Source organism: Talpa occidentalis, unplaced genomic scaffold (assembly GCF_014898055.3).
Source record: "Talpa occidentalis isolate TD23 unplaced genomic scaffold, MPIMG_talOcc4v2.1 talOcc4.2, whole genome shotgun sequence".
Classification (NCBI taxonomy): Eukaryota; Metazoa; Chordata; class Mammalia; order Eulipotyphla; family Talpidae; genus Talpa; species Talpa occidentalis.
In genome coordinates this window covers 117,169,611-117,192,774 of record NW_023602073.1, presented here as the reverse complement: position 1 = coordinate 117,192,774, position 23,164 = coordinate 117,169,611, and the positions used below count along the sequence as shown (strand labels likewise).

General features: G+C 38.8%; 1 protein-coding gene and 1 pseudogene across 1 annotated transcript in view; one reads left to right on the top strand and one right to left on the bottom strand.

The window, feature by feature from the left end:
* Nucleotides 1–21,972, bottom strand: part of SLC35F1 (solute carrier family 35 member F1) — a 348,022-nt gene extending 326,050 nt beyond the window's left edge. The window contains exon 1 of the mRNA XM_054699129.1: nucleotides 21,879–21,972. Within this exon, the coding sequence (XP_054555104.1) occupies nucleotides 21,879–21,922 (44 nt within the window). The 5' untranslated portion in view covers nucleotides 21,923–21,972. The remainder of the gene's footprint in view (nucleotides 1–21,878) is intronic.
* Nucleotides 11,041–13,325, top strand: LOC119252827 (39S ribosomal protein L47, mitochondrial-like; annotated as a pseudogene).
* Nucleotides 21,973–23,164: the final 1,192 nt, after the last annotated feature.

The following is a 23,164-nucleotide window of genomic DNA, read 5'->3' as shown; positions in this document are numbered from 1 at the left end:
AAAACCCTGAGGAGAGCAGAATTATTTTCTTTAAATGTTTGATTGCTATGTCTGAAATTGGAAACAAATTTTCTAATGGTTGATAATGACGGTAAATTGATCATTAATTTGTTTTCAGAAAGGAGAACTTTTAAACAGTTATTCATTCTAATGTGAAAAAGAATCCAATAACAGAAGGCTTTAGCATATGCCTAAATGTTTACCACACAATTCCTCCAATGCAGATTTAATTTCTCATGATGCATTGCATATCTTCCTGATTTTTATGTGTGTGAGCGCATGCACTGAGAGTCAATGATTAGCATTGTGGAACAAGTGTCAGTCTTCCAGAAGAGTGCGATATATTGATGAATTTGAAGCCAGAAAACTCAGGTCAGATCTAATTCCACTACTTATTTGGGACCCACAGGAAAAGTTAAAGTCAGTAAACCTCTTCCTCATCCTCAATGTGAGAATGACAACCATAACTTTATGGGACTCTGAAAGTTAAGTGATAATTAATGAGGAAACACCATGTCAACATTATTATGATGCAATTCTGTTAGAGTACAGAAGGTACTACTATAGTATTTTGATAATGAATACATAATTAATGAAGTAAACATAATCCACATAATAATAAAGACAATAGTGACAATAAAAAAATTAGCATCTATCAATAGAAGCTTAAACAACCTATCAACAAAGGATTCCATGCAAATCCTGTTTTGAAATTCAGCATTAGGATATTTTTGTCAGCAACATTTGAAAAATACGCGTTTTTTAAAAAAATACATGTTTTCTAATTAAAATAATAAATATTTAAATCAAATGACAGACTAAGCCTTTATGCCTATCTACTCCCACCTCAACTTCCTAAAAATATCAGAAAATCTGTTTTTAAAAAAAAGAATAAATTCACCAGTGTCAGAAAATAAGAATGGATAAATTAATGGACAGAAATTTTGAGAATTTCCAGAAATGAAAGAAGACTAACAGAATCCTACTGATGGGGATGGGGAAAACCACAACCCAAATTACATGGAGGAGGAATCTGTTGCAAAGGTGAGAGGAACTCTGGAACATTCAAAACTCAGAAATGACAGACAAGGTGCCAGGAAACTATCTCAGTAATTGGCTGGCCAATTGTGTAGCTTACCCCTCTGTGAACTACCCCACACTAACCAACAGCAGTACCCACTTCTCCCTACCTGGGCACCATGTGTGCACTGTAGACTGGAGAGAGACTTGGAATACTGATGCCCAGAGCAATAGAGAGTCCCCATGCTGTGAAAAGTGGCATCTGAATACCATGCTTGGTTGCACATCCCAGCTCTCCACATCCAACAGAGAAGACTAATTCTTGTAAACAGAAACATTATTTACAGATAAGTAAGCAAGGAATTTCAAACATAAAAAATGAACACACATAGGAATTAGCAAAGACTTCAAGAAAACCAGTCCCATGAGACAAGGGCACCAAAGTTAATGAAGAAAATCACAAACATCTACAGAAACAGACTTAGTAGAACAAACAGAAGGCCATTTTGAATGCGAAGTTGATCATTATTTGTGAATTCCTTATTATGAATTCGCCTATTCACTGAAACTTATCTGTAACCCATATTCAATAGTCATGGATGGAGCTTTGAAGGTCAACCACAGACATGCATAGAGTCACTTGAAGTACAGATTCAAACAAGACCAAAGCAAGGTGACATTAACTTCCTGTTTTAGCTCTTATGCTGTAAACAAGTGTCCTTTTCAAGGCATATTTAGTGTTATGTTTTTTGCATTTTTTTTTTGCTTTTTGTTGGTGATTTCACTGTTTAAAATGTTCCCAAGTGTAGCGCTGAATTGTTGTCTAGTGTTGCTAAGGACCAGGTGTGTTTTACAGAGAAAATACTTATATTAGATAAGCTTTCTTCAGGTATAAGTTACAGTGCTATTAGCTCTAAGTCCAATGTCTATGAATCAATAATATATACTTAAAATAAGGTGTCTCCAATAAAAATAGTCATTAAAAAGGGATACATACTTATTGGTTGATGAACATATTATGACCAGAAGCTTATAGGAGGCACCTAATCCTATATATCCCCTAGTAGCAATGGTTCAATATTCACTGATTCAGCATTTACTTATTCCCTAATTTATGGCAACTTTATAGAGCATAACTACTGTGAATAATGAGCATTGGCTATACAATGAATATACTCATGTGAATGAGAAAAAGTATTGCATCCAAGAAAAATACTAGACTGTCTAAAAGATAACTTGAGATACTGGGAAATAAATATGTGATTGTGGCAAAAGTGAACACCAGGTTTAGACTAGCTTAGTAAGTTAGATCAAGCCAAAAATAGTCCCAAAGAAACTGCAAAGGGAGAAAAAGTCCTTTTTTTTTTGAGAGAAGTTTAGGACTGAAGGTAGATATGAGTATGCAGTCAAAATTTCAGAACCAAAGAAAATAGACAACAGAAAATATTTCTCAAAATCAAAGAAAGACATGTCTTCATATTTTTAGTGTCTCTCAAGTGCTCAGCAGAATTAAGTTTATATTTCAAATGTGGACACATTGTGGTAAAATTCAATTATCATGGATAAAGAGAGGATCCTAAAAACTTCCGGAGAGAAAACTAGGTTTCCTGCAAAAGAGAAAGAATCATTTTCACCTCATAATTCTCAAGGGCAACACTGACTGTTAAAATGGAACAATATCTTCAAAGTTCTAGCAGAAAATAAATTTGAGCATAAAATCCAAAGTTGACCAAACTAGCATTAAAGGGAAAAAAAAGGTATCTTTTAATGAAAGAACTTTGAAAGTTTGCCATTCATATATCCATTCCAAATGAATTATTAATCACTTTTAACAAAACAAAAAAATAAACTCCTGAGGAAGACCTGGACACAGTTGATTATTGAGTAATATTTTTTCAAACAATTAAGTAGACAGACATATGCTTTTCACCATCACTTACATTTTCTTAAAGGGTGACTGCAAAAGTATCGCAGGCCCAAAGGGAAGAGAAGAGCAGGGAATAAACCTTGAGAAACAGAGGGGGAAAAAAAAAGGAAAAGCAAAGCTCATTGTTGAATCCTGCAGTGGTATATTTAAGGGAATCTACTGATCAGTGTCACTCCTAGAAAATAATCATTGCCTTCCTCAGGAGGAAAAGTGCTTTGAAATCCCAGGTCTTGACAAATTCAAGAAGAAGAAAGGGAGGGGGAGTCAAGGAGAGATTTAGGAGGAAAATGTATTATCCCATTAAGCTAAATGTCACAATTCTAAATAAGTGTGATTTTTCCAAAATCAGAGCAGTAGGTAGGAATGTCACTTGGAATTCCTGGCTGCCAACCAGGAATTGTGCTCAAACCATCCCACCTAAGTTTCATTTAGCTAACACTAAAACTGTTATGTACCTGTGTTGAACTAATTTCACAGAAGATCAGACGTGGTAAAAATTGATCAAATTGAGAATGGAGATATAAAAAGGACAGCCATTTACCAGATGAGAAAAATACATTAAGAATTAAATTCACGCACTTTATGAAGCTTCATTTTCCCAGGGTTGTATTCATTTAGACTAGGTCACAGAAATCATTTAAGATTAATCAGAGTTCTGCCAACTTAACATACGTGTGAGTATTTATTAGCCTGGTTTAAGATGTGTTAAGAAGCACATATTCTTCAAGTTGCATGGTCTCCTGGCCTTGCAGACCTAGCACTCTTCCAAGTATGGTACAGCTGCTTCTGTGGTAGTTTCACACTGGGCTCTGCCAGAAGGCTAAAGCTCTGATGAGATGTTTCAGGATTTCCACCAAAATTCATAAACTCTCACCAAATAACAAAGACTAAATATACCTGTTGATTTGATCATTGCTTCTAATAGGTAAATATAATGACATTCCCAGTAAAATTTCATATAGGGCAAAAATAATCATTCTACTACTCAAAACATTTAAACATTACTGAACACAGATGAAGCAAAGATTGTGTAATAAAACAGACATGGCTTTGGATCTCAAATACAGTACTGTTCACATGGATTTGAGTAACTTAACTAGCTTCTCTGAATCCCAGTTTGCTCACCTACTGAAATGGAGTTGACAATCTGCATAAGGCTGTGGTAGAGACTAAATGAAAGACACAGTACTCAGCATTTGATAGATGCCTTTAAGTATTGTAACTTTAATCTCAGTATATCCAGTATATATTAATGACAAGGTTAGTAGAAAATTTTAAGGAGTAATGGAGAGGTCACAATGGTTTGGCTCACTTTGCAGTGACATATATTGAAACTGTCTATGTGTATAATATTAAGCTAGTATGTAACTCCATCTAAAAGATCAGTATAAATACATTTGAAAAAATATAATATTATTTAATCTGAAATCTAATTCTTTAATCCAAAGCACTGCAATTATTATAATTGATCTTGAACTTCCTTACTTTCCTCTGGCTCCAATTGTGCTGCTCTATCTTTTTTTTATTTAAATATTTTATTTTATATAATTCTTACATCTTTCTTTCATCTTTGCACAATGTATGCATTTTCACTTTGGTTATATTCCCCATACAATTGCACTCCCCCCTTATTTTGACTCTAGTCCTTTCTTTCTGCACAGCAGTGCAGTGTGTCTCTGGTTTATAGTTGCTTGTTGATTTTGATTTTTACTTTGTATTGACTAGTCTTTTTCCTGGTCTCTTATTTAGGCTTTCTAAATCCCTGCTATAAGTGAGACCATCCGGTATTTTTCTTTTTCTTTCTGACTTATTTCGCTGAGCATGATCCCTTCTAGCTCCATCCATGTTGCTGCAAACTACATGTGTTTATCGTTTTTGATTGCTGAGTAATATTCCATTATGTATATGTACCACATCTTCTTGATCCAGTCATCTATTTTTGGGCATTTGGGTTGCTTCCATAGCTTAGCTATTGCAAATAGTGCTGTTATAAACATAGGGGTGCAGGCGCCCTTTGGAATTAGTTTCTGTGTCATCTGGGTAAATACCTAGGAGTGGAATTGCTGGATCATGCGGAAGCTCTATGTTTAGTAGTTCAAGAAATCTCCACACAGCTCTCCATAGTGGTTGGACCAGTTTGCACTCCCACCAGCAGTGCAGGAGAGTTCCTTTTTCTCCACAACCTCGCCAACATTTGTTGTTGCTAGTTTTTTAATATGTGCCATTCTCACTGATGTGAGATGGTATCTCATTGTAGTTTTGATTTGCATTTCCCTGATTACAAGTGATGTTGAACATTTGTTCATATGCCTGTTGGCCATTTGCATTTCCTCTTCAGAGAAGTTTCTTTTTAGCTCTTCTGCCCATTTTTTGACTAGATTATTTTCTTTGTTTTTGTTGAGTCTCATCAGCTTTGTAGATTTTTGTGATCAGTTCTTTATTGTTAGTGTTGTGTGCAAAAATTTTCTCCGCTTTGGGTGATGTGTCTGTAAAGATGTCTTTGAGGTGCATATCATGTAGTGTTTCGCCTATATTTCCTTCTATGTATTTTATGGTTTCAGGTCTTATGTCTAGTTCTTTAATCCATTTTGAGTTGGTTTTTGTGCATGGTGTGAGGTAGTGGTCAAGCTTCATTCTTTTGCATGTAGTGACCCAGTTTTCCCATGTGCTGCTCTATCTTATCATACCCTGTGGTTAGAAGCTCTACATTGACTGAAATTCTGGGGGGGGGGGAAGGGAAATCTCTTCTTATATAAAGATTTGTTTGATATAAGGGGTACTGAACAGAGGTGAAAAGTAAGACATATTTTCCATAGAGTAAAATCAGTCCAAAGGAATAGAGTGGTAGGTGTTCCTGGTGCTGAGTTTGCATAATAATTGAGAGTGGCTAAGGATTCTGTAGTGCTAAACTGTAGCACTGAATTCTGTGTCTCATTAAGTCAAACATGAAAAAGTTCATGTTTGAAATTTTTTTATACAATATCTGAAAAGAATCATTTTTATTTTAATGAAAACATTAAACAATTTATTTTACTCTTGCATTTGATGTTTACAGCTTACCCAAATATTTCCCCAAAGTAATTATTACAATTTTTCATAATTCAGAAATGAATTCTACAGCAACCTTCATTTATTGAGACCAGAATTCACTTTATAAAGAACTTTTAAAAATATGTTCTATAAAGTGAAGTAAATTGTACATGAATTATTGAGACTTCTCTTTGAGACTATGTTATTTTCAAATGTATCTTTAATAATAACAGATAGTCCCTTATCAAAATATGTCTCCCCTATACTGCTACAAATTATGTTCTTAATATGATTCCTTAAAGTGTCTTCACTAAAAACACCTCCACTATATTAACTCATTTCCATTAGCCTTTCTACAGGAAATCTTTTCTTTTTTTTAATTTTTAAGTATTATTTTATTATTTATTTTTTACATCAGGTGTAGTCCCCAAAGAATTTCCTTCACCAATGCACCCATGCACCATCACCGCAGTCCCCTGTGCTCCTTCCTCCCTCCCTCTGAACCTTCTTCCTTCTCCCCTGTAGGTTGTCTCTGGTTCATAATTGTCTGTTTTTGTTTTGTTCTACAAGGAATCTTTTCAATCAAAAATGGCTTTGTATGCCAGCCATATTGAACTATACCACACTTCTTTTTAAAAATTTTATTTATTTATTTATGCATACAAGAACTGGGGTACAGGCCAGAGGTGTGGGGGGTGAGAGGATTCACCAGAGACAGAGTGGGTAATAGAACAGGTAGATTGACTGAAATACACTGCTGAGGGGAGCAGCGGGCGAGCCAGGAGAGGTCTGCTGAGCCATGTGGGCAGCTCCCTGGCCAGCTGGGGGATGGAACTCGTGGTGCAGAGCCTGCAGCAGCTTCATATGTTGTGTCTTAACCCCTTGCACCACCAGGGAGGCCCAAACTATACCACACTTCTGAAGGGCAAACTATCTTTAAAAGGTTTGGAAGCCCAGATGTGGACTTGATAGATGCCACTATTTCTATTCTTCATTTTGGGGACAATCGGCATATCATCTTCCACAGAGGCAACACCAGTTTACATTCTATGCACAAGGTTTCCCTTCTCTCCAACATCCATGCCAACACTTATTTTTTCTTGTCTTTTTGATAATATCCATTCTCACAAGTATAAGGTGATATATCACTGTGACTTTAATTTGGATTTCCCAGATAATAAGTGATGATGAACATCTCTTCATGTGCCTGTTGGCCATCTCTATGTCTTCTTTGGGGAAAAGTCTGTTTTTATAACTTTATTTACAATAGCCAAGCTGGAAATGACCTAAGTGCCATTAATAAATGGATAAAGAAGATGTGGCATACACACCATAGAATACCACTCAGCTATTTAAAAAAAGAAATCTTAGGGAGGGGTTAAGGAACGGTTGGTAACAAAGAGAGGAGGGAGCACTAATAAGACTATGTTGGTGGCCTATGGGTTGGGTGGACCCTATACTTCCAAAATGCCAACAATAATGTAAATCAATGTTCTTTCAATCAATCAATCAATCCTGCCATTTCTGACAACATGTATGGGCCTAGAGGACATTATACTGAGTGAAATGAGTCAAATGGAGGAAGAAAAATACAGTATGATTTCATTTATTTGTGGAAGATTTTTAAAAAGCCAACAAACAAAACAAATCAAAACAAATGTCAAGATTCAGAGAACGGATTGATAGCTACAAAGGAAGTCCATTATAAGGTGGTGAGTAGAAAGTAGACTTGTGGAGGTGAATATGATGTATAATATATAGATGTCAAAGTACAACACTGTATACCTGAAACCTAAATAATGTTATAACCAATGTTACATCAATAACATTTTTTTAAAAGAAGGAGAAAATAAAAGAATTGAAGCCACGGATTTTAACCAATAAGAAAAAGCTAAAAAGGCAAACCCCATTCTAGGTGCCAGATGGCATTGCTCAAATAGCTTAAATTTCAGAAATCACCCTTTAGCTCCTCATTTCTTTTGAACCCTTCCTCTGTAGTTCATGAATTTCTCTCCACAATGACTTGCTCTGTCTCGGTAGACCCTGCTCGACAGTGAACCTCCAAAATAATTTCCGTTTTTGTTATTCCTATTGAATAGAAACTGGTGGTAAATTCCAATTCAATTTGAAAGATGACCTAGGTCAGAACAAGCTAGACTATCTCTGCCAAAACAGTGAGCGCTGAGCTCCAAGTTCTTGTAGGGTCCTAGAAAGTACAGACATGGTTTAGAATCTGAATGCAGAATATTCATAAAGTGATGGATCTTTCCATGTCCAAGTGTATTTTGTAATTTCTTATCACAAGAGTTCTCTCTGTCAGCTGCAGTAACTGCTTCATCGCTCCCCAACTTTCTGGAGCTCAACACTGGGAAGGGAAGGGCCAGGGTCATCACAGCACAAAAGCAGCTTTTTCTATCCCTCTTTCCATGAAAGAGGAAAGAGGAATACATCCTTTTTTTCTTTTTATTCTGAAGTTCTTTATATACCAAGGTGACCAGGGGGCAGATCTATCTAAGAGTTCTGGGTAATTTACATGGATTTATATTCTCCGTTATTCTTTGAGGGAGGTGATTAATTGCTATGGTAACCACTATATCACAAAACATCTATGCATACTCAGAAATATTGTGAATGCAATACAACTTCTTTTTAAAAAAAAATGCTTATAAGGATATGGGAATCCCTTAAGTAGGATGTTATTTTAAAGACAATTTACTACTATAAAACAAATCAATTTGAGAGTGCTTCATAGGGCTTGCTTTTGTTGAAAGGGGAAAAAAAGGAGGAGGTGTCTAAATACTGAGTATGTGCGCACAAAGAAATTATTTAAGATATAAATATACAAAGTGTGTAACTCCCGACAATCTATGCATGTCCAAGAGGCATTATGAGCAGTGAAAAGTGGAAGAAAGGAATTGATTATCATTAAGAAGTGCTGGATCCCATCTGTGACATAGCTCAACGTGCATCATATTCATTTCACAAACATCAAAAATCTGTGCAATTACTAATTATGAAACACAAAAAGTAGAAGTCAAATAAGTTCTGAGGTAGTCCTTAGGGGTTGAGTGAAGTCCATTTAAAAAGCTAATTTTGTGACCACTAGCACTCTCAACAGCCTCTTCAGAGACTCCCCCAACCGGGAGGCTAGGGACAGGAAGTCAGGGCGTGGGGCATCAGCAAACTGCAGGACTGCTCAGGCTGAAATCCCTATCAAATCAGTGCCCCATTTCTTGGATCAGAGGAGTCTTCTAAAGTTAACATTTTTCCAATGGCATCCAAAGAGAAATGTGGATAAACCTCAAGTACTCCAAGTCATGGAAGTTCCACGTTGTCTTTTCATTTTCTGAAAAGTACGAATCATTCTTGGATAGACATGGTTGATCCAGCACTGTTATACCACAAAGCTTCTACAGTAGAAGAATCCACATGTCCTGGTCTTGCCAAATGAAAAGCTTCAATCTATCTGAGATTTGGTTCCTCTAGCATTTTTCATCTTTATTTGAGTACAGAAAATAAATTTATCTGGGTAGAAAAACTGTAAGAGGCTTTAAAAGGTGTTTTTTTTTGGTTTGGGGTTTTTTGTTTCTTTTGGCCATCTCTGTAGCTATAATGTGATGGTTAAAATAACAGCCTCTAGCACTTAAGTGAACCCAAATCTCAGCTAGACTATAAGTTTTGTTATCCTAAACATTTTTTTTTTGGCATAGACGAACTGGGGTATAGGCCGGATGTGCAGGGGGTGAGAGGACTTACCAGAGACAGAGTAAGGAGCAGAACAGGCGAATCTACTGAAATACACTGCTAAGAAGAGCAGCGGGCAAGACAGGCAAGGTCTGCCGCGCCATATGTGGGTAAGCTCCCTGGCCAGGGATTGAACTCAGGCCATGGCAGTGATAGCACTGAGACTTAACACCTAGGCCAGTAGGGAGGCCCATCCTAAACTTCTTATACCCTAATTTCCTTCTATATTAAACAGAGATAATAATTGAAAATGTATTAGGCAACAAGAGTAAAAACAGTATTTTTCCACCTCCATCTGGGGTAACTCTTGATCCTTAGTCTCTTAGAAAACCACAGCAATAATAAAGCAGGTACCTGCATACAATACTTCCTTGGTCTATAACAAGGCTAAAGACCTCTGAGGCAATTCTCATTCTCCTGACTGTAGAAATACAGAGAAGTCCAGAGAAGTCTAGGCAGACTCCACCTAATCCTCCCTTCACATAATTTGTTACATCCACCTGCAAAGTGAAGAGCACTCCTTTGGGTGGCTTAGACACATTTGAGTCAAATAAACAATCTAGTAAAGATAATCAAATGATGTGTCTGGAAGTGACTGACCCAGACAAGAACAAACATGATAGGATTTAAGCCATTAATGCTCCATCCACTTAAAGTGATGGATATGGCATCTTGAAGAACCTCTTTGGGATGGTCAAAATGAACCAGCTGAAGCCTCTGCATGCTAAACTCCTGAGCCCCGGGATCAGCTACATGTTAGTGTTGCTTCTCATCTGTGTCTGTGTATTTGTTTTTGCAGGTTTTGGGGTTTGTTTTTTTTTTTTTTTTGAGATATATACTAGCATTGTTTTAATAAAAGGGAAAAGATCAAACTATTTTTTGAAAGCATTCCTTTACTTTTGCAGTGCAAGTAAGAATAAGTTCTGATATGATAGAGGAACAATTATGAGAATAACTAAAATAAATGCTTGCCAGGTCAAACAAGACCTGGTAACCTTCTAGCATGAAAAACAACCAAATAACAATAATTATAACAGCTAAGGTCTACTGAACTCTAACTGTGGGCCAGATGCTGATAATAAATCCTTATAAGATCTCCATGAAGTAGATATAATTATAATTTCCATTTGAGAGATGAGGGTGTGGAGGTTTAGAAAGGGTGAGGGTAAAGGAGTCTGACCCAGAGCAGTGCCCTTTACCCCTGATCTGTGTTATGCTTTCTTGAAAAATTTACCCTGGAGGACTCTCTAAGTACAGCACACAATGGATTATTTTACTTCATAATTACTCAAATGCATTCACTTACTGAAAGGCACTTACTGAGCACCCACTGAACAGAAATCTGTGCTAGGAATTGAAGGGAGTTACTAAAAGAAGAAAGATTGTGTCCTGCCCCCTAATCACTCACAGTCAAAGGAAGCCAAGATTTTAGAAAGATAAGATTGGAATACAAACACCTGTATTTCAAGGTAAGTCTGATTTGCAGTTAGAAAGGATGACATGATATGAGTGTTAGGCTGCACATTAATTTCCCCTAAGACAGCCTTTGATATTTAGGTGCCTCCCCTACTGGGAAGCTAATTGAGCATTAAACCTTTGAAAAGAAGTTGCCTAGCCCTATGCTTTGAATGAGAGGGGCAAGTTTTAAAATTTCGTATTTAAATTCTTAAGAGTTTAAGGCTGGCTTTCCTTTCAAACAAGTTAAGGCACTGAAAACAGTATTCTCACAAAATGGCTACAAGGTACTACTTTCACTAGGCACACTGAAAAAATGTAAAATTAACTCCCACCCAACTCCAATCCTAGGAAGCACCCACTGAGGGTTTTCTTACCCAAGGAGGTGCCCATTGATGGTGGGAGGTCTGATGGCAAGGCCCTCTCTCTCTCCACCTGTTCAGGGGTGCCGTTTTATTGTGATGGCCTGACTCCCTGATCCCCAGATGCCCAAGCCCACCAACCCACTGAGAACCAGGTCTCAGGCAATGCCAACCACACAGCTTCTTGCTTGGGCCTAGGAATAAGATCAGGTATAAGCACATAATCCAAGCAAGGCCACTCATATTTGGGAATTGATGTTAAGATGATTCCCTTTCTACTGCTCTTGCTGATTAAGAAGATGTGAGTCCTGGCTTCCTCATAGAGATTACCTGTCTATAGACTCAAACTAAGAGGAAATAAGTAGAACAACAAGGCAGTGAAAAGGGCAGAGCCCTAACAACATCATCTCAGCCCCTGGGGCCAACTGTGCCTAAAGCTGGTGTCTCAGACTTCCTGCAGCCATCACACAATAAACGTCATTGCAGCTTGAGTTAGGTTTCTGTCACTGGGAGGAAACAAAATAGTATCAACTAAACTCTGCTGTGCAGAAAGCTGCATAGTAAGTAGCATGGCCTCCTGAACCAAGCCCTAGCAAAGTTACTATGTAACTTTGGAAAATACAGCAAACTTTCAGACTCAATATCTTCATCTTTTAAATAGATATGAAGGTTTAAAAGGATTAAAGAGGATAATATATGTAAAGCACTTGACACAGTGACTGATACATGGAAATGCCAGGACATCTGAGGACTTGCCAACATCACTATCCCCATCATTATCACTATCTCTGTGATAGTTAATGTGATTTATCAGCTTGGTTGGGTTATAGTACCTAGTTATTTGGTCAAATACTAGTCTAGTTGCTATAAGGGTGTTTACAGATGAGATTGACATTTACAAGCAGGTGACTAAGTAAAGTAGGTTACCTTAATAACAAGGGGTGGTCAGTTTTGCATTAAAAGCAAAACTGAATGCAAAAAAATAGCTGCCTCCAGTTTAGCCATTCTTTGCAGAAAGGTCTCAGCTACTCTGAAAATTTCTGGTTGTTATAAGTCTTCAGGCCCCTGGTGGCACAGGTTGCAGGTTTTCTCTTAATTTGTTGCCTAAGAATACAACTAATGTCCCATCTTTTAACCAGTGTAGATTTATTCATACCACGTTGTCAAAGAAAGGACTGGAAGAATTTTTTGATGACCCAAGGAACTGGGGGCAAGAAAAAGTGAAATCTAGAGCTTCATGGACCTGTCAGCAATTAAGGAACATAAGTAATGAAGATTTACATAAACATTGGTATGTGCTACTGAAAGAAAGAAACATGCTCCTGACTCTAGAGCAGGAGGCCAAGAGGCAGAGTATGCCAATGCCAAGTCCAGAGAGGTTGGAAAAGGTAATAGATTCTATAGATGCATTAGATAAAGTTGTTTGGGAAAGAGAAGATGCTATAAGACTTCTTTAGACTGGTCAAGAAAAATCTAGACCTGGTACTTGGAGAAGAGACATCTTTGGAAGAATCAGATGGCACAAGTTCAAATTGTGGCCTATACCATGGTACCTAAATAAAAGATACAATAGGAAACGATTTTTTGCAATGCCCTATGTGGTCTGTATTGTCAGACTGAAACCTGAGAAACAAATTCGCATCAAAACAAGAAAGAAAGTTTAGAGAAAAAGAAAGAAAAATTTCTTCAGGAAAAGTTTCCACATCTTTCTCAAGCTCAGAAAACAAGTCTTTCCTAAGATGCCTGAATTGCTCATTGACCGTTTTTGTTTTGATTATAGATTATTTACAAAAGTAAATATATGTTATAAATGGTTTATCAAAAAAAAAAAAGGCAAAACTGAGGTTCCCTGGAGAAAGAATTTTGCTTCAAGACTCTAACAGAAATCCTGCCTGAGTTTCTAGCCTATTCCTGCCCTACAGATTTCGACTTGCCAGTCCACACAATTTTATGAGCAGATTTCTTAAAATAAATCAATCTTTAGATATAGATATGTATTTATAGTTTATAGTATGTAAAAATATTTTAATATATAATATATAAAATATGTTTGATGTCTGTGAAATAATATATGTACTAAATAATATATATTTTTACATATAGAAAATAAACATGTAAAACAGAACATACATATATGAACTATACCAATATAGATACATGGATATTTCCCATTGTTTTCTGTTTCTCTGGAAAACCCTGACTGACACAATCATCATAACTTGTCTAGATGTTCTTAACCTTTTTGTGGTTCTCGTCAGAATGTGATCCATAACCACAGGCTATGTAGAGTTTACTGAACTGTAATCATTGATAATGTATTTGATTATCTGTCACTGTTCTCTAAAAAGCAAGAAATTTCCAGGCTGTCTTCAATCAAAGATCTAAGTATGGCATGAAACAATATGAGCAGAGAAAAAAAAACGTATGCCTGTGGCTTATATGTCACCAATCTCTAGCATAATTGTGTATCATAAGAAATTTACAGGAAATAAAATTTGTGGAGGTAAAGGTCTCATCTAAGAACTATATATCATACTGTATTCCCAAAAATCCATTTTTCAAAGCATATGTCATTGTGTTCTCACCAATTGATTTGGAGGGGATGTGTTTGCTTTTAAGCAATACATAAAACTGATTGGCTCTTCCCTAACTAATAAGTATTGACATCTAAAATTATAAACAAAGGCTGTGGGTACAGAAATTGATTCAGACTGAGGAAGCTAAAAGTAAAGCGTGATCTCCAATGATGCACAGAAATTTCCTCCATGTTCAGCTGGGGGTGGTGTCTACCATGCCTTCCTCTACCCATCTCTGTGAATGTCATTTCTACCTTCTCTTTATTTACTACCCATTTGTTATGGGGCCAGGTTCTGGATTAAATACTTCAGATTTTTTGTTTCTTGATTATTCTTTCCCATACCCCCTTGTCTACTCAGAAAACACTCACAAAGCAGCATATATATGGAATGGATGAAAGTTACATATTTTGGATGAAATCAAGTAGGAAACCCTGCCAAATGCCTCTCTAAAGGCTGCAACACCTGCTGACTAAAAATAGCTGCTCACCCAGCCCAGGGGAAGAAACGTTTCTTTTCATTCAAACTCTGTCTTGAGAAATCTATCTCCATGAATCAGTTCATCAGCCATTGATTAGCTCCTCTAATGAGCTTTTCTAATGACTGCAATAGGAAATACAAGGTTGCTTTGTAGGTGGCAAATAGAGGGAGCCCAACCCAGTGTGTACCTGTGCCTCAGGCGGAAATTCTGATGCCAGAACTATTAGCTCGTTAAAAGCAGGAAGCAGCTCAGCTATCTCATCATCATTCATTCAGAAATATCTGTTGAATGCAATGACTACTCTATGGCAGGTGTTCTACGTGTTTTGTTTTTAAAAAGACAAAAGTTACCACCCTAAAAGAAATATACTTGCTTTCCTCCAGTGCTGCCAGGTGTGTATCTGCAGGGTGGTCTCTGCAGAAAAGCCTCAGATATTTTTTTCTTTTAAAGATTTATTTTATTCATGCATACAAGAACCGGGGTACATGCCAGATGTGCAGGAGGGTGAGAGGATTCACCAGAGACAGAATGGGGAAAAGAACATGCAGACTGACTGAAATACACTGCTGAGGGGAGCAGCGGGCAGGTCAGGAGAGGTCTGCTGCGCCAGGTGGGTTTCTCCCTGGCCTGCTGGTATCGAACCCACACTGCAAGCCTCGGGTGTTTTGAAAGTGCTTGCTTCCTTCATCTCCTAGGAGCCAGGTCCTCCTTTCCCTGCCTTCTGAGTTCAACACCCCTTCTTTTTTCTTCTCCTTAGACAAAAATAAGCATAACTTCTATTTACCACTTTTGTGTTGATTTCTACTTCTCTTTCCAGGAGCAAGGATTATTAAAAATTTGTTCCCTACACACTAAATATAAGTTCTGCTCTCAAAGAAATGTAAGACAGCACCATAGTTAACTGCTGATTTTGCTGTGACACTCAACTCCCAGCCATGAAGAAACTCAGGCAGAAAGCTCTTCTGCCTTTGTTCTTGTGCCTCCTCCTTACATACTTATTAGGCTAAGTATTAATAATTATATTGGCTAGCATGTTTCAGGCATGCTGCCAACCTCTATAAATATATTATCTTCTCTAATCTTCCTCAAAGACCCTATGAGGTAGGCGTTCTTACTGTAACTTCACAGATGATAAAACTAAAGCTTAGACGTCTTAGGTAACTTGTCTCAGGGGGTGCAGTTGTCGCACTAAGTAAAATTGATCACTGCCCACGGTCAAACCTCATTCACCTTTCTCTTATGAAGTAATTACAATCAAAACCCATGATTTCAAAAAGGAGAGGTTAAAAGGGCATTGTAACTCTCCTTTTCTCCTCTGAAACTATCTCCTAGCTGGACTCCTTGCAACCCATCTTGCTGTATTCAGATACACTTTGTATACTGCAAGCATTCATAGTTTATAAAATGTAAATCAGTTATGTTATTCTTCTTAGAATTTCCAACTCTAACTGCTCAGTGCTCTTAAGATAGAGCAGACCCAACTTAAGGGAGTCCTGCCTGATCTGGCCCCTCCTCCTGCCTCTGACATTTCCCTGTCTCTCATACAAAGCTGTAGCCATCTGAACAGATTTCCTTCCCCAGAATGCACCAGGCTTTCATCCACTCCTGGTCTTGATATGTTGTTTCCTCTGCCTAACACACCATTCCCTATAAACATCCTGCCCCACACCCACACCCACCCACCCCACCTAGGTACTCATTTCTCCAGCTATCACATGCTCAAATGCCTTTCCCAGTCTCTTATATCGGGGGCTTTCTGGTTCTCCACTATGTGAGATCTTTCATACACCCAGCATCGAACACCATCTCAGCACAAAGCAGCTCATTATAAGTGTATATTGAACAAATGAATAAATGGAATATGTTATGGAGGAGCCCATGGCTCTACTTTCCTAAACACAGTTGTCTAATCCGGACAGTGTGGTATTATCATGAGTGCCGTGGACTGTATGGGCAGCCATGACAGCTACCATCCATGGAGCCCATTCCTTCCACGCTCTGTAGAACCACAACCTGGGGAAACCAACCCCTACCCCAAGCCACAGACTGGAGCAAACTAACTCCGCCTTCTTTTAAAGATGTGTCCAGAGTGTACAAAAACAAAACACCCAGCTAGTATTCATAGAAGTCCATCAGTTTCAAAGCAAAGTGAAGAGAGGTTTGCGTGTCAGTTAAGGAATCCTCAGCTTCAAGTAAAACAAATCCCAAGTCATCTTGACCTAACAGGATATTTATTATCGCACATAGTGAAAGTTCAGTGATAGAGCAAACTCCAAATACATGACAGTCAGTCACTCATTAACATCTTCAAGGACCCAGATACTTTCCCTCTGCCCTGATGTCCTCAGCATGACTGTCCTCCTGAGTCTAGTTTCCTTTATGACCTTAAGTTGGCTGATTGTAATAGCCAGCAGCAAGATGGCTGTGTCCATGATGAAATTCAGCAGAGAAAGAGAAATGTTTAAAAAAAAAAAAAAAAGGAGAAATCTTTTCCCCTGCCATCAACTGTTAAACCCTTCCTTTAACCTGAGTGGGCTAACTCGGAAACTTTACCAACAAATACCTACAGCACCTAGAATCCAGAATTGTCAAGGACTAACTGGTTTATATGAACCATCTGAAGCAAAATGGATCACTAGTTGATGGAACCAAGGAAAAATGGTGGAGTACAAAATCTCCAGTGCCAATGACAGAGGGAGAGGATACATTTATTTCCATCTAACCCAAGTATACTTTATCTATTTGCAATGGCTTATGAAGAATACTATATTTTTCCACATTCCTCCATATATGAATACTCTATTTTCCTTCTGAATGTGTGGTTGTATTTCTTCTTGCTGACACCAGCTTCTCTTCAAGTTAATCATCTTCTTCGCAGACATGCTTATGTTGAGTCAGCATTTAACATGTGGAGGCTTATTGCTTACAGCAGCTATAGAAACTGCTTCACTCAACCCTGCACAGAAGCAATACAAACGATATCAAGAATGTAAGCCAAATGACTTCATTACTCTTTTTTATGTAGGCAGATCTGTGATAATATCATAAAGCTGAAGTTTCCATCATTTCACACTGGATAAAACACCCGCCTTCGCGAGGTGACAAAGGCTTGAGGTAGGAAAGGAATGGTAATGACAATGAGCAACTCTTTGACACTGTCCTGCTCAAGTTGTCACACTTCTGTCTTCTGGAGCAGGGGTTGAAAAGCCAAACTAGGGTAATTGATGATTTTTAGAAAAAATATGTATGCTAATGTCCATTTCATACCATTGCAGATATATTTTCAGGTTATTCTGGAGTCTCTCTTTGTAGCATTTATTTAAATAAACTGAAGCATTTAACAATTCCCTCTTAGGAGTCTAGTATACAGGATCTAGCATAAAGGATTTTTATCTTCTAAACTCTACATGGGCTATTTGTGCCCAAGATACCGCACACATAAATCAATGCTGAAATAACGGGGCCCTCATTGTACTCTGAGATACCAGCACATGAAGAAATAAGACTATCTGCGTGCTTTAAAATAAACTTCATTTGATTTATCATAAGTTCTTGGGGCTTTATTGTCATGTATAATTATATACCATAGAGCTGGACCTGATACTTAGTGATCGCTTATTTCAAATGACTTGCCAAATTCTCATAGCTGTCGCATAGATACAGTCCAGGACATTTATGGACCAATGTGACCTGGAAATCTGGTGAGATGATGCTTAATTCAAGTGGTAGAGAGTCCCAGACAAATTTCAGAGACCAGCAAGATTGCTGTCGTGTGTGTTTGTGTGTGTGTGTGTGTGTGTGTGTGTGTGTTCTTAATCACACTCTGTGTTCTTCTGTAGCCCTAAATGCTTAAAGCTCTCTAGTGGTACAATTTTCCCCACTGTAAAAAAATGCAACCAGACCTGTTGTTATGCCCAGTGTCCCATGCTCCAAAGATAGCTTCAAGCAATATGCCCATCCTTCCCTGAGACTGATTTCAGTTCCGAAGAGGAAAACAATCTAACTGATTGACTGAAGCAATAACCGATTAATTAGATTAACACATACTTGAGAGCAGAAACCTAACCTTATATGTGTTTGCATCTCCTAACTGCATTTGGGACTGTGCTTTCCTTGAAGCAGACACACAAAGGCTCTAAATCTCATCTTGTTTAATTTTCCCAGGGTGTATTTAAAGAACAAATCTAACAAAATTTTATTTCAAATTGGTAGAAATTGCTTAGGCAAATATTTATGAACAGGAGTAATAATTGGTGACCTGCCTTCTCCTTGCTTACTTTGACCTAGGACCATCATTTGATTTTCCTAATATTGCTTCAGCTGTACCATAGCACAAAGATTCATTTAACAAGTATTAAGTATTAAGGGCTCTGCTGGAGGTTGTGTAGAACGCCTAGCTTGGTCTCTGCTTTCATGCAGCTTCTTCCCTACTTTTTTCTAGGCCTTTTACCTGCCAATGCTGATGATGATGATGATAACAATAAAAATGCATTTTGAACTTTCTGTATGTCAGATGCGTCTAAGTTAGGTATCTATGACTTAGATATGTTCACAAAGAAAATTAATAATTCACCAAAAATGGGAATTTTCACATGGGATGAGGAGCCTTTGATTCATTGATATATCACATGTCTTCTTTTCTAATTTTCCTGTTCACTTGCTAGCAATTTCCTAAGGGGGGTCAGGAATCAACATTCCACGCTTCATGAAGTCAATTATTTTAATGATTAAATAGCATGGTAATATTAGAAATACAACACTTCCCTCCACCTGCAAATCCCCCTGACTCCCGCCTCCAGCATTCCATTTCCTTCTATGTCACTTTAAACTCCTTTATTTCTTATATATGTCTTATCTGCCCCAACCACTGTTAGAAAGAATTTGAGGTAGAGTATGTAAGTTTGTGGAAATTTGTTTTGTAGAAAAAAAGAGTTCATTGTCCTTTACCTATTTCTCCGGTAGCAACCAAACCCAAAGAACTGCTTTCTAACTGTGACAAAGGAAAACAGCAAGAGAACAATTCTGCTGAGGCATTTCTGTTGTTGTTGCATCTCAGTTCACCAACCCGTAGCCCAACAACTGCAGTCCCTGCACATAGACTGCCATTTTCATACTTTTCATAATCACCATTTTCTTTGACAAATTGGTATGTTAAATGAGAAATCTGATACCCCTGGCTATAAATGCTTTAAATGGTGCTTTTCTTCTGTCATCATTGAAGGTATAGTTTCAGGATGCAATTAACTTTAGGGCTAGGAAGGTAATAATTATGGTCCCTTCGCATTGGACACAAATGAGTCCATTTATCAGCATTAGAGTTGCAAATGATCGATTTTCTAGAACCAGAGTAAGCAAGGACCTCATTGCCTATACTTCCCAGCCTCAAAGCACCCAGCTATCAGGAGGGAAGGTCACTCCAAAATGCAAGTATCTCATTAAGAGCAGGAAATAAATGGAAAGCATCAAGGAAAGGAGGATTTTTTTAATAAAGAAGAATTTTGCCTGAAAAGCACTAAAATCACACAAACTATTAGGATCAGAGAAGGTAAAAGAGAGTAAGATTTTAAAATCCAATCACTGGACTCATTACCACCTGGAGCTAAAGTGTTCTAGTAAAACCATCAGGGAAATAGGGGGGATCTTTATGGGGTGGCTGTTATAGGTGCATTCACACTTGCACATACAACTGGCTTGTAAGTATTTCCACAATGAATATTTTTATTTTCTTAGGTGAAACTAATTCAGTATGGTTCCAAATTTAAACACATTTTAAATAAGCATTCTTTTTGAAGCAACTCTGAGCCTCAAAATAAGCATGATAAGGAAAGTTAAGGACTCTCTTCAAATACGGAAGACACAGCATTCCACGTAGAATATGATACTCTAACTACTAGCTTGTGTGGGGGGGGGGGAGATAAACAGCAAGACAGAGACAGCCAGGTAGATGGATAGACAAAGATTCATTGCAAATATGTCTAGCATACATTATTTGAGAGATAATATATTTATATTTAAATATGTATAACATATAGAATATTTGTATATGCCCAGAAAGATTCCGAAAAGAACAATAGGAGACAATAAAAAGATCACGATACCATGGTCTGATCATATTTATTTGTCTGTCTTATGTGGGAACTCATATTTCCAGAGACAATAAGAACCATGGGCATGAGGATAAAATCTAGAGGCAGCATTCAGGGATGGCTAGGGTGCTTTGGTTTCCAATCTGTGCATCAGTAGATGGGGTCAGTACAAGTCAACCTACAATCTTTGTACATACTGAATTCTTGCTACGAAACTCAGCTTCCGGACAAGTTCCCTGACCCTGCTTCTACTTGGTGCTCCTGAGCCCTCCCCTCTAGGAATTCTGGAGCAATCCTCCCCTCTAGGAATTCTGGAGCAGTAACTCTGACTGGAGTTACCAGAAATGAATTTTATACCTGTACTCACTGAGTGCTGTTTTGTATGTTTGGTGTTGTGATGTTTCAGACTTGCTATGCAACCAGTCAAAAAGAAACTGATTTGCACTATTTTCAAGGACAGGTCACCCTTTTAGACTGGTTTGAAGGGCACTGGGGGAGCTTGGCAAGACCGGAGGGCCAGTAGTTAACTTGGTGAAGCTGCAATGGTCTTTCCTGGCTGTCTCTGACTCCACACACACTCCAGAACAGATCTGCCCCTTTCCATCCATGGGCATACACCTCCCCCCAACTCATAGCCTTCCTATTTTCAAGCAGTCACCCCACCCTGGGATTTTCCCCAGCCCCTCACCGCCCACCAGTGCTCAAAGCAGCCTGTAAGAGTATCTGTTGAGGAAGGCACCCCTCTCTGAGGGCACAGTGTTTCTCCTGCCGGCAGCAGGGTACAGATAGGGACAGAGACTCCAGCCATCCCTGGGAACCCAGCATCACAAAGGGCTCCTCTGATCCACTGGCATCTGGGCTTCCCCTCATTAGCACATTAAAGCTGCTCTGTCCCTTCCCTCTGAGCAGCTCTGTCTGCCCCAGGGCGGCCTCTATGGCGCCTTTTAGACCCCTGCTCATTTTGAAACCTCCCTAGCTCAGCAAGCACTGACCCTTTCCCAACACCTGTCAAAGTCTCCGTTACAACCCACAGGTACAGTGGAAGCACCATGGCCCTAAGAGGTAAAACCAGACACCCCCGCCCTCACCCCAGCCCCCACCTTCTGCTGAGTTAGTCCTCCTAAGAGGCTTTCTTTGAAACCAAAAAACTTGAAACATATTAACTTTCCCAAAAGGACCATATTGAAGTCAACATACTTGTGCCTTATCCGAAGATGGGTGGGTTTCATTTCAGATTCCATCAACAAGACTTGAGGAAAATGATGGGTGTGAGCAGCTCCACAGTCCTATTGGGCTGCGTACTGAGGGTGCAGTCAGCTCTGAGCACAGCCCAAGGGCAGCATGCATACTGGCCATGAAAACTCAGGCTCGCCCTTGAATTTTGTGACCAGGATAACAATTGCACAGTGTTTGGCAGCATTCTGGGCCTTCTCCCAGATGTTATTTCATTTAAAAATCCCCAAAATGCAACAGGAAATGAAGGGCTAGGATTACTTTAACAGTTTACCATAAGAAAAATGAGGCCTCCAAAAGTTGTCAGTTGCTTGAGACAGAACATGGCACATTCGAAAGTGGGAGGGGGGGCCTGGGGGGAGGTGTCTCTCACACCACACTCCCAAGTATAAACAGGACCAAAATCCTACTGAGCTCCCCCAAACAGGCCCTGCACCAATACCCTCACTTCTTCATAGCTGAATTTACTCATGGTTCTTGCTTGCTGGCTCTTGACCCAGATCTGTTTCTGAGTTACCTCTTTCCAAAGCAAGGTCTAAAAATTAGATTTTCTGCCCATCACGTCCTGTATCCCATTCCCACCACAAATGTCAAATAAGGCTGTGGCATGGCTCTTAAGTCCTTCCCGATAAATTTCTTTAGTGTGTTTCCTTTCCAACTCTTCCAAATGACTATTTCCCACTATCTCTAACCTACTCCTTTCCCACACCACCTGACACCTTCACTCAACTGATATCCCTGCTTCAGATTTCTCAGAGCAGTGAAGCCAAAAGAAGGAAGGGTACAGGAGTTGTCCAAACAGGAGTTGCCTTTTATTCCCATCCCCAAACCTACTGAAGTACCCTCAATGGCACCCACACTCACTGCCTGCCCTGTGGACCAGGGAGAGGGCTCTGGTGAGTCCCAAAGGCTGGTCTCCACTCTGTGCGTTGAGTATAACCATCCTTGACCTTCTCAAAGCTTCCTTCCTCCTTTCATCCCATTCCATCCTGCAACTTTTTCCTCTCCACTGTATCATTGCCATCAGCACATAGACCTGTTGCATTATCTCCAATGCCGAGTCTAGCTTTAGTCTGCTCCTGCTTAGGGCAAAACTTCTCAAAAGTTCTATTTTAAATTCCCTACCTCACAGTCCCTCTCCAAACCATCCCATCTTGGCTTACATCTGCCCCACCACTCTGTACCTGTGCTTGACATGACCCAAGGAGTCTGACCAATTCTTTGGCCTTTCCTCAGTTAAACTCAGAAGG